This window comes from Desmodus rotundus, chromosome 7, assembly GCF_022682495.2.
Source record: "Desmodus rotundus isolate HL8 chromosome 7, HLdesRot8A.1, whole genome shotgun sequence".
NCBI classification, from domain to species: domain Eukaryota; kingdom Metazoa; phylum Chordata; class Mammalia; order Chiroptera; family Phyllostomidae; genus Desmodus; species Desmodus rotundus.
This window is the reverse complement of record NC_071393.1, coordinates 98245879-98258387: the sequence shown is the minus strand read 5'-3', so window position 1 is coordinate 98258387 and position 12509 is coordinate 98245879. Positions and strand designations below refer to the sequence as shown.

The window sequence follows — 12509 nt, the reverse complement described above, 5'->3', positions numbered from 1 at the left end:
TCAAAAGTCCTCTTTAAGAAATTTAAGCCTTTCAATTTTATCTCATGTTAGTGTTGCCATTCCTTCAACTAATTAAATATTTGTATAATTTTATCTTTCTTTATTCTCTTTAACCTTATTCTTTAGTTTTGAATAGTTAACAGCTTTTAAAATAAAGTTTACTTCTTCCAGGAAAGTTCTTAGTGTATTTTTGGTACCTGCAAGACAGGAGTTTCCTACCTGAAGTTACAAAACACAGCCCATGAAATGAAACTCTAGGCCGAGAGCATTTAAACAAATGTGTCATCAAATGTATATTATTCAATTAAGAACATTTCTGTTTTATCTGATAGTATAAGGCATTAATTAAGAATACTATAACTGAGCCTAGCTTACTTCATCTACTTGTTCTTTAAGGGGAATTTTACTTAAAATAGAGAATATGATTGCTTTGTTTCAATTTTGAGATGTTTAAGATACATTTTTTCTTGTGTGCTTTAAAATTGTTTATAGTACTAAATTAATTTAAATAATATTGTTAATGGGGACATTCGATTTTATGTGATCTAAGAACTTTCTAAAGTATACATGCATATTAGAATAAAACAAGTAAATCATGCTAATGTCTATGGTTAATGTGTAAAGGCCTTTCCTATACACATAACTCAGGATTATGAAATAATTGATGTGTGCAAGTTTTTTGTATGGAAGTATTACACCTAATAAGTGAACAAGGAGTGTTAGAACTAGAATATTACCATTTCTCAACTCCTAGTAACATCACAAAAAGAGAAGAAACTGGACATTATTAACCTCCTTTAGAAATATTCTTGCAAGTATTCATATCAAAAATTGATCCTGAATCAGATCGAGTCTCTGTCTGATTTACAGAAAATACAGGGACAGAGAAACATGACAGTGACACCACAGGGACACAATTGGCAAGATTCACATTTGGGGAACACCACAGAGTAAAAAATAAATTAAAAGCAAAATGAGAGACTAAAGGAGACTTGAGACATACTGGCTTTGTGCAATGTGTAGATCTCATTCAAATCCTATCACAAACCAACTATAAGAAAACATTTATGAGCCAATCAGGACAATTTAAACACTAATATTTTATGATATTAAGAAGTTATTATAATTTTTATATGTGGTAATGGTATTATTTTTTAATATTTACATATTTTAAAATGAAATGATATTATATTTTAGGTTAGTTTTGAAATGACTAAAGACATAGAAGGGAGGGCATGAGTGTGGTTAGATGAAACAAAAAAACGCCATTGAGTTGATCATTGTTGAAGCTGGGTAAAGGTTAAAGATTATATAAAGAGTTATAGTTATCTATCAAATAAAAGACATTTTTGCTTTGTGTCTTTTTCTAGGGAAAGCCATGAAGAAATGGGTAGAGTCAATTGCTAAGATCATCAAGAGAAAGAAACAAGCTCAGGCAAATGGAATAAGCCATAATATTACCTTTGAAAGTCCACCTCCACCAATTGAATGGCATATCAGCAAACCAGGACAGTTTGAAACATTTGATCTCATGACACTTCATCCAATAGAAATTGCACGTCAGCTGACACTTTTGGAATCTGATCTCTACAGGTACACAATTAACAATAACATGCTGTTCTGTTTCTAAGAACCTTGAACATACCTCTGTTTTCAGGACATTTAGCAAGTCATTCATGAGTGCTTAAAAATACCTCATCCATTCTTGTGGGTATGGTACAAAGTTCATAGCACAGTTTTTAACTAGTCTGTTCTGCAGGTGAAAGTCTTAAAACATACTGCTATTTAGGCCTAGATTTGGTAATAGCAATCCTTCACAAGAGCAGTGTCAGTGAGGGGACTAATGCAATAGAACAGCAACCACTTTCAAGGCAGTCCCTGAACTCCCACTCCTACTACTTTTCTCAGATTGCTTTATTGAATTGTTTCAACTAAGTCACTCATATGGATGCTAGGCTCTTGGCAGCTAAGTAGGTAGAATGTTGAACAATACAAGCTTTCTTCTTTTTTCTTTTTCTTTTCAATTCTACATAATCAAATTTAACTTTGGAGCTTGACTAGGTTAGGTTTATTAGACAAATGAATAACAGAATTGTTAGAGAAATAAAGATTTCTTATCTTTTAAGGAGTCTCAAATACTTTAGCTTTTTGAAGTCAATATTAACTTTAAAGAAAAGTTATTTCTGAAATAGTATGATGACAAACCATACTTTCAAACCATTTTCTCTCATTTGTAAGTGTCACTGGAAATGTGATTGGCTATTTATTTTAATCTGTATCCCATCATCTGTCTTTATATATTAAGTATTCTTACCATCGCCTTATGTCCATGCAGATCACCCTTCACAACCTAGCAATTTAGTTTCATGGCTTCGTCACTCCCGAAGTCATTCTCTACTCCAAAATAGACACCTCCTTTGGTCATATTCTGAATCTTTTTATCATATCAAATATTCTTATTCCCAAGTTACTAATTCAAGCATCTCATTGATTCCTAAAACATCTTCTCTCCTTTCTGCTTGCTTTATCAACTTTTTCCTCTGTCATCTTCCTTTAAATTACTATCCTTTCCCAGTGCATAGCCCCTTTCTGTCCTCTCTTCCCTCCTAATTTAAGCTTTCATCTCATTTACAATCCAGGTTCCTGTGAAGAGTATAGGCCACATAGGTAACACTACCCCCAATGTCCACCTTCTACCCCCATCAAAAACAAAAACCAAAAACCCTACCACTATTATCCCAACAAAAATGTTTTTGCATTCACGAACCTCTTTTAAAATATAATACCTTTAAGAAGTTATCCTGGTTAGCAACCAGGTTTTACTGCAGGTGTTACACAGAGAACAGTAAGAATATGTAAAGTTTAGGGCTAATAGAGAATGTAGGAAGGCACCTTCTCCATTAGCAGTAGTTATAAAACTTTGCCTTCTTTAGAATTGAGCCTCTGCTCTGGCTGTGCTTCAGAATTTAGCACACATGTCAGAGGTTATCAACATCTAGTTTAGAGTATCATGTTATAGTTTAAGTAATTTGGAGTTCAGGTGGTTTTTGTTTATATTGTGGGATTTGTGATAGGAAGGAATGAAAGAACTTGTTACTTGAGATACCAAAGCAAATAGTACTGAATCATGTTTTTCTTCATATAGTGACTATTATATGAATGGACATCAGAAAGAAAAAAGCACTTAGTTTTATGTGGACTTGCATTTAGAACATAGAAATACCCTTGTTTAATGATACTTGTATTATGGAAGATGGGTAACATATATAAAACATTGCCACTGCAAATTCCTGGTGAAATAATAGAACTACTTTAAGACAATTTATTTTGAAAACTATTAGCAAGTACCCATTTGTACTCACACTTACTGATTAAAAACATTTTAAAAAATTAATAACCTAATCTGTAGGACATTGATAACAATGCCCTGGTCAGTTTATCCTGACTCACTGTATATAATGATTTAATCTGCTCCTTTGTTTGACATTTTAATTAAATATTTCAGGTATTCCAAAAACATGTAGAAAACAATATATGAGGGCTCACGAACAACAAAAGCATCATGAATAAAGTTGAAATCCTTTGTGTAATGGTCCCCAAACACATTCCTCTTCTTTCTCCCAAGTAATACCACTATCTTGTATTTGGTATTTACTATTCCTGTTTATGTCTTTATAATTTATGTACATATAAGCATTCATAAACAATATATAGTATTGTTTTGCATATTTTAAAACTATTTATGTATCATCCTGTAACTTATTTTTTACTTAAATTGTTTCTGGCACTTAATTCAAGTTAATAAATACAGTTCTAGTTTGCTTATTTTAACTGTTACGTGGTGTTCAGCTGTATGAATACTCCATAATTTCTGTAGTGTCTTGATGATGAGCCTCTAGATTGTTTGGGACTTTTCACGCTTGCAAACAGCACTTCACGGAATATCCCTATAAATGTGTTCTTATATCCAGCTATATCTAGAGTATATATCCAGGTATAGAATTGTTGGGTGTCTAGTATGTATATCTTTAGTATTATGAGATATTGACAAATTGCTTTACAAAGTAGTTCTCAATTTTTAGTTGTATGTCAGTGTTTGAAATTTCTTGTTTTTTTCACATTTTTACCCATCTGGTATGACACTTTTGTTAGTTTAACAGGAATGAAATGGGATTTAATTGTGGTTTAATATTCTTTTCTCTGAGTAAGAGATTAAGTTTTTCGTTTGTTTTTGTTTTTTATGTTTGGGTCTCTGTGAATTACCTCTTCTATGTTTTTCCATTTATCTTTTGGGTTAATTGTGTTTTTCTTACTAATTGTTAAGAGACCTTTAAATAATTTTGATAATAATCCTTTGTAGGTTAAATTGCATTGATTTTTGGTTCCACAGGAAAGTTCAACCTTCTGAACTTGTAGGGAGTGTATGGACCAAAGAAGATAAAGAAATAAATTCTCCAAATTTATTAAAAATGATTCGTCATACTACAAATCTTACACTCTGGTTTGAAAAGTAAGTTTTTACTTACTCTGTCTCATTTTTAATAATTATAATATTAAGTCATATATGAGCTAAAATCTTTGCTGAAAATATGTTTCTTCTTTTCTACATAAGGTGAGGAAAAAGAAATTGCTTTCTAAGTCATGAATTGTTTATTTTTATTTTAGGTGCATTGTGGAAGCAGAAAATTTTGAGGAACGGGTGGCAGTACTAAGTAGAATTATAGAAATTCTGCAAGTTTTTCAAGATTTGAATAATTTCAATGGTGTATTGGAGATAGTCAGTGCAGTAAATTCAGTGTCAGTATACAGACTGGATCATACCTTTGAGGTAAGTTTTAGGCTTAAATATTTCATTATTTGGGCAAGGAATAAAATTAATATAAAAAGATTCCTTCTACCACTGATGTTTTAGAGTAAATCCTTTCTTAAACCCATCCTATTCCCTTAAATGCAAGTGATATCAAGATACTAGAAAATACATCAATATACACTAGTAAGCCTAGAGTTCATAAAAGAATATGGGACTTCTGACTTTTTAATTAATATGTTCACCCAAAATGTAATAAAGTTCCAAATGGATTTTTGAATAGCACATTGGTTGATAGTTCCAAATAATGACAAAGGATTTTAAATATAAGCGTACAAATTAATCACCTTTGGTAGACAGTCAAAGAAGGAATAACATGGAGAGAACCCTTTCTAAAACCCAAATTTAGCCCTGGCTCAGGTAGCTCCATGGATTGAGAGTGGGCCTGTGAACCAAAGGGTCGCTGCTTTGACTCCCAGTGAGGGCACATGCCTGGGTTGCGGACCAGGTCCCCAGTAGGGGCCACGTGAGGGGTAACCACACATTGATGTTTCTCTCTCCCTCTTTCTCCCTTCCTTTCCCTCTCTCTAAAAATAAATAAATAAAATCTTTTTAAAAACCCCAAATTTATTGTTTTTTAAATTAAATAGTAGTATATGTTTAGTGTTTATTATAGAAAATTCAGAAGATACAGAAAGTTTAGAAGGATATTTCACATGTTTTTAATAATAAAATTGAGGTTACATTATACATAGATTTTTATCATGAACATTATCATGAACATTTTCTTTTTTAATTAGCTTATCTTGAAAAATAAATTTTTAATGTCTGAGTGGCTTTCTATCCAATGGATAAACCATAATTTATTTTATACTCTATTGTGGGACAATTAAGTAATTTCTGATTTTTTAAAAATATATTTTACCCTGGCTGTTACAGCTCAGTGGATTGAGCACAGGCCTGCTAACCAAAAGGTCCCAGTCAGGGCACATGCCTGGGTTGCAGGCCAGTTCCCCAGTACGGGGCATGTGAGAGGCAACCATACATTGATGTTTCTCTCCCTCTCTTTCTCCTGCCCTTCCTCTCTCTCTAAAAATAAATAAATAAAATCTTTAAACACACACACACACAAAACTTTTTAAAAAATGGTTAAGCCCTGGCTGGTGTGGTTCAGTGGATTGAGTGCTGGCCTTTGAACCAAAAATGGTTAAAATGTGAATGAAAAAAAATTTTTTTAATATATTTCATTGATTATTCTATTATAGTTGTCCATTTTTTTCTCCACTTTATTCCCCTCTACCCTTGTACCCCCCTCCCACCAGCATTTCAACCCCCTTAGTTCATATTCATGGGTCCTACATATAAGTTCTATGGCTTCTCCGTTTCCTCTACTATTCTTAACCTCCCCCTGTCTTATTTTGTACCTACCATTTATGCTTATTAATTCCTGTACCTGTTTCCCCATTCTCCCCCTCTGCCTTCCCACTGATAATCTTCCATATGATCTCCATTTCTGTGATTCTGTTCCTGTTCTAGTTGTTTGCTTAGTTTGTTTTTGTTTTTCTTAGGTTCAGTTGCTGATAGTTGTGAATTTGTTGCCATGTTGCTATTCATATTTTTGATCATCTTTTTCTTAGATAAAGCCCTTTAACATTTTATATAATAAGGGCTTGGTGATGATGAACTGCTTTAACTTGACCTTATCTGGGAAGCACTTTATCTGCCCTTCCATTCTAAATGATAGCTTTGCTGGATACAGTAATCTTGGATGCAGGCCCTTGCCTTTCATGACTTAAAATACTTCTTTCCAGCCCCTTCTTGCCTGTAAGGTTTCTTTTGAGAAATCAGCTGATAGTCTTGTGGGAACTCCTTTGTAGGTAATTGTCTCCTTTTCTCTTGCTGCCTTTAAGATTCTCTCCTTCTGTTTAGTCTTGGGTAATGTAAGTATGATGTGGCTTGGTGTGTGCTTTCTTGGGTCCAGCTTCTTTGGGACTCTCTGAGCTTCCTGGACTTCCTGGAAGTCTATTTCCTTTGCCAGATTGGAGAAGTTCTTTTCAAGTAAGTTTTCAATATTTTGCTCTTCCTCTTCTTCTGGCACACCTATGATTTGGATGTTGGAATGTTTAAAGTTGTTCGGGAGGTTCCTAAGCCTCTCTTCATTTTTTTGAATTCTTGATTCTTCATTCTCTTCCAGTTGAATGTTTATTTCTTCTTTCTACTCCAAATCATTGAATTTGAGTCCCAGTTTCCTTCCCTTCACTGTTGGTTCCTTGTATATTTTTCTTTATTTCACTTTGCATAGCCTTCATTTCTTCCTCTGTTTTGCAACCATACTCAACCATTTCTGTGAGCATCCTGATTATCAGTGTTTTGAACTCTGCATCTGATAGGTTGGCTATCTCTTCACCACTTAGTTTTATTTTTTCTGGAGCTTTGATCTGTTCTTTCATTTGGGCCATATTTCTTTGTTTCCACGTGCCTGTAAGGGGCAGATCCTTAGGTATTCACCAGTTCAGGGTAATCCACTCACTGCGTTGTGGCTCTGATGTGGGGGAGTGGTCCGAGAGGGAACAGTGCTGCTTGCTTGGCTCTCTGCTGCCTTTCAGTCACTTCCCCTGCTACCCACAAGCAAATTGGGCCCTTCTCTTGCTGATTCCTGGGTGGGTAAGTTTGTGTACATTCCAGGACCTTGTGGGTCTCTCCAACAAACTCTCCTGTGTGGCTGGGAGTTTCTCCTACTGCCACAACCCCCACAGGTTTTTAGAGCCTGAGGTTTTGAGTCTTTATTTCCCCACACTGGAACCATGGGTTTCATGGTCTGTCTCGCTCCCCAGTTGTTCCTCCCGGTTTATATGCATGCAAATGTGGGACCACCAGGTCTGCTAGCTGCCAATTTGCCCACCCTGTCCTCCAGCTGCTGCCTTGCTGCATCCTCTCCACCCCAGCTGCCTGCCTCAGCTCCTCCTACCAGTCTGAATGAATGTTTCTTCTTTAACTCCTTGGTTGTCGGACATCCATACAGTTCACTTTTCTGGCAGTTCTGGTTATTTTTTGTTTTTAAATTTTTTATACTTTGTTGTGCGAGGAGGCAAAGTATATCTACCTATGCCTTCATCTTGGCTGGAAGTCTATTTATGGGGGGGGGGTTGCTGTAATAAATAATTTAACATGTAACATCCATATACAGAAATCTTTGTAAGAATTTGATTATTTCCCTGCAATAAATTTCTAGAGATAGAATACCTGGGTCAGAGTATTTGTACATTTTAAGACTTTTGATACTATCATCAAAGTGCTTTCTAGCAAGATACAATAAATTCCCTGGGCATTACCTTATTAAAAACTTACTCACAGCCCTGGCTGGTGTAGCGCAGTGGATTGAACCAAACCAAAGGGTTGCTGGTTTGATTCCCAGTCAGGTCACTTGCCTGGGTTGCAGGCCATGCATGTCCCCAGTAGAGTGTGTGCAAGAGGCAACCACACATGGAGTTTCTCTCCCTCTCTTTCTCCTTCCCTTCCCTTCTCTCTAAAAATAAATAAATAAAACCTTTAAAAAAAAAAAAACTTACTTACAGATTTCATTGTCCAGAAAAAACCTCATTTTTTAAAATTCGTGTTTATAAAAATAAGTAGTAAGGTTGGATATTTTAAAATGTATTTATTGGCCATTTTAATTTCTTCTTTATAATTTATCTGTTTATATCTGTTTTTTTAAATTGTATGTTTGCCTTTTATTGATTTTTATCAACTTTTTAATATATTAAAGATATTAACATTAGGTCAAATATTGCTCAAATAGCCTTTACTATTTGTCTTTATTTTATCTGCTTTTTCAATGAAATCATTTTTACATAATGGTTTTATATGTGGATGTTTTATCATTTTATTTAATTAAATATATCAACCTCTGCATTTATGAATTTTTCCTTTGCTTTTGTACCTAGAAAGTCTTTTTTTTTATGCCTAAGTGTAGGATAACATGTTAGAAGCACAGCCATGCAAATAATTGCCTTTGGCAATGTGAATTTTTACAATCTTTCTGGAAAGTGATCTGGCGTTATATGTTAAAATTAAAATACACATACTCTTAGGTCCAGAAATAAAAGCACCAAACTATAAAGTTAATGTACAAAAATGTGATTTCTGCAGCATTAATTGTAGTAACAGAAAACTAGAAATCCTGTATGTTGAAGAATACAGTAAGAGAATAATTGAATACATTATTCTACACCTATAATGTAGAATATTGTTTAGCTATAGAAAAAAATTGAACAAGGATCTATGTGTATGTCTTGGAAGAATATTTGTGATATTTTAGGGGGAAAGTCATTTTAAAAAACAACAGAATAATGAGTACAATATGACTTCATTTTGATGTAACAAAACAGAACAAACAGCCCTGGCCAGTGTGGCTCCGTTGGTTGGAGCTTTGCCCTGTAACCAAAAGGTTGCAGATTTGATTCCTGGTCAGGGTACATACCGAGGTTGTAGGTTTGATACCCATTCGGGGTGCTTATGGGAGGCAATAAATCAGTGTTCTCTCTCTCACATCAGTATTTCTCTCTCTCTAAAAGCAATAAAAAATGTCCTTGGGTGAGGATTAAAAAAAAAGAACAAACACTAAACATCTAAGTTGTATGAGCATTGAGAAGAGTGAGGATACATACACTTTTCTTAACATTGGTTCTTTCAGTGGGTTGTGATTAGGGGATGTAGAGGATAAATGGCTTTCATGTATGCATTTTTCTTCCTGGGTGTTTTCATTTTTTTCATTTGTATGAACTTTTACTGGGTGAAGGGGGGCAAAGGGGGAAAATGTGGAAAACTGTAATAGCATAATCAATAAAATATACTATATTTTACCATTTATAATTCACACATTTTTGCCCACATTTTTGAGGGAAAAATAAGGATGCCCAGTATACGTGGGTAGTACTAAATTCTGCATCTGTATAAATGTTTTTAATTATTTATGTTTATGCATTAAAAGTGTAACTCTAGAAAGCAATAACGATATCCATATGCAAAATAATACCCTGGAATATGAGAATTAGTTTTGTTTCTAAATATAAATAAATAAGTAATTGAATAAAAAGTTAAAATGAAAGAATTTTTTCCCTGAAAGTTTGGGCCAAAACTATGGGTGCACATTATACGTGGGAGTGCATCATACACAGCAAAATATAGCATTTTTAAAAAAAGATATTACCAGTCAAATAGTGCCAAATATTATCTATTTAATACATCAATTTCAGTTATGATTTTGAAATATTCTGTAGTATATTCATTTTAAAAGGTTGAGCTTTAGTTTCTTAAAATATTGTTTACAGAACAATATTTCTGAAAATATGTATAAGGTATAAAGAATAAAAATACAAAGCACACCTGTATACCTGACATCTAGTTTAAGAACTTCTACCAATTCAGTTTTATTTCTTTCCTCTTCAGAGCTAACTACCATTCTGAATTTAATTCTTATCATTCTCTTACTTTTTTCTATAGTTTTACAAGTTATATCTCCAAACATATTATTATTTCACTTTGCATATTTCTTAATTGTATATGAATTTAATTTTTTAAAGACTTTTTACTCAGTATTATATTCCTAAAATTCCTCCATGTTGTTTCTTTTAGCTATAATTTATTCTTTTTCATAGCTGTATCATAGTATAGGAATAAATTTACCAAAATTTATTTACTTATTTATTAATTAGTTAATGATCATTTGGATTGTTTCCAAGGTGGAGTTATTATAAGTAATATGGCCATGAACATTTTCTACATATAATCTGATACACATACATCCAGAAAGTATCCAGCCATGCAATATGAGGAATAGAGACATTTATTAAAGAAGATACAAGAAACATTGTACATAAGACAATGACACCTCAGTCCCCTTCAAAGTAAGCACCTTGGGACCTCACACAGTTTTCTCACCATCTCTTCTACTGTTTAAAACATTCTGCAAAATCCTTTGCTGGAATTGCCATCAGCTGCCCCATTGTATTTTCCTGAATCTCATTGACAGTCTGAAGCCTCTTCCCTTTCAAAAGGGATTTCAGTTTTGGGAAAAGTCAGAAATCATAGGGCGCCAAATCTAGGCTGTCAAGGAACTGAATGTCCTGGGTGATTTGATATTTTGCCAAAAAATCTACGTGAGATGTGATGAATGAGCAGGTGCATTGTCGTGATGAAGCTATCAATCAATCACCAGTTGCCCATAGCTGTGGCCATTTTTGTTGTATCTTTCAACCAATGAAGAACATTGAGGTAGTACTCCTTATTTGGCCTGGAGGTGTGTACCCATGAAGGATAACACCTTCCCAACCAAAAAAACCACAGCAAACATGGTCTTGATCTTGCCGTGACTTTGCTGTGCCTTCTTTGAGTGTGGAGAACCAAACTTCCACTGGGACAACTGGGCCTTTGTTTCCAGATCATAGCCATAGACCCATAATTCATCTGTGGTTATGATCTTTTGTAGGGAGTCTGGTTCATTGGTAGCAGTTGAATCAAGTCATTAGCAACTGTAGCACAATATTCTTCCTGCTCTGGTAGCTGAAGCCTGAAACAAATTTTGCCATGGCCAAGTTCATGCCAAGATCCTGCATCAAAATCTGGGACACAGTAGTTTTTGGAATCCCTAGATCAGCTTCTAGTTCTTGAACTGTCAGTCACAAATCTTTGTTGAATGCAGCCTGTACACATTCAACATTCTCAGGTGTTCTGCTTGTTGCAGGCCTCCCAGAACGTGTATCACTTTCAACAGATTCTTGACCATCTTTGAAGTGTTTGTGCCACACTTGTATTTGTGCTGCACTCATTGTATTGTCCCCCAAAACCTTCTGAATCATCCAAATAATTTCCATGGAGGATTGTTCCAGCTTAACGCAAAATTTGATGGAGATTCGTTGCCCTACTTGCTCAGTCATTTTGAATGTGACAATCACACAGACAATATACTCAGTGGCCTCTACCACCCCCACTGACTAGTGCAGTGAAGTCGTCATTGTTCATGCATGTGCATTCCAGTCAACTCTTCTTGGCTGCCAGGTTATAGCCATGTTGTACAAACCATTCTTGTTATATTTAAAATGGCTGGACTTTTTCTGGACAGGCCCTCTATATGCACAAATTTCTCTAATTTATATATATAGAAGTATAATTACTGATGATAGGATGTGAATAGCTTCAGCTTTGCTAGATATTGCCAAATTTTTTTCCCAAGTGATTGTACCAGTTTATATATCCTCTTACCAGAAATGTATGAGTTCAGGTTGTTTCACATTTTCACCAACACTTATTATTTTCAATTCTTTTAATTTTTCCAGTCTTGTGGTTTTTTGGTTTATAATTTCCTGATTCCTAATGAATTTCAACCTATTTTTTAAAAGATTTTATTTATTTTATTTTTAGAGAAGGGAAGGGAGGAAGAAAGAGAGGGAGAGAAATATCAATGTGTGGTTGCCTCTTATGTGGCCCCCACTGGGGACCTGGCCTGCAACCCAGGCATGTTCCCTGACTGGGAATCGAACTGGCGACCCTTTGGTTCGCAGCCTGCGCTCAGTCCAATGAGCTACACCAGACAGGGCTTTGAACCTATTTTTAAATGTTTATTCTTTGTATTTCTTCTTGTGGAAATTATTTGACTTTTTTTTTGTTGTCCTTTTTATGAATCTCTATATGTTCTCTGATATAC

General features: G+C 34.6%; 1 protein-coding gene across 3 annotated transcripts in view; it reads left to right on the top strand.

The window, feature by feature from the left end:
* The window catches only part of SOS2 (SOS Ras/Rho guanine nucleotide exchange factor 2), a 109720-nt gene that overhangs the window by 81093 nt on the left and 16118 nt on the right, over nt 1–12509 (top strand). For all 3 annotated transcript variants that reach the window (XM_053927617.1, XM_053927616.1, XM_053927618.2), the window contains exons 14-16: nt 1371–1593; nt 4391–4510; nt 4666–4828. In XM_053927617.1, coding sequence (XP_053783592.1) covers nt 1371–1593; nt 4391–4510; nt 4666–4828 — 506 coding nt within the window. The remainder of the gene's footprint in view (nt 1–1370; nt 1594–4390; nt 4511–4665; nt 4829–12509) is intronic.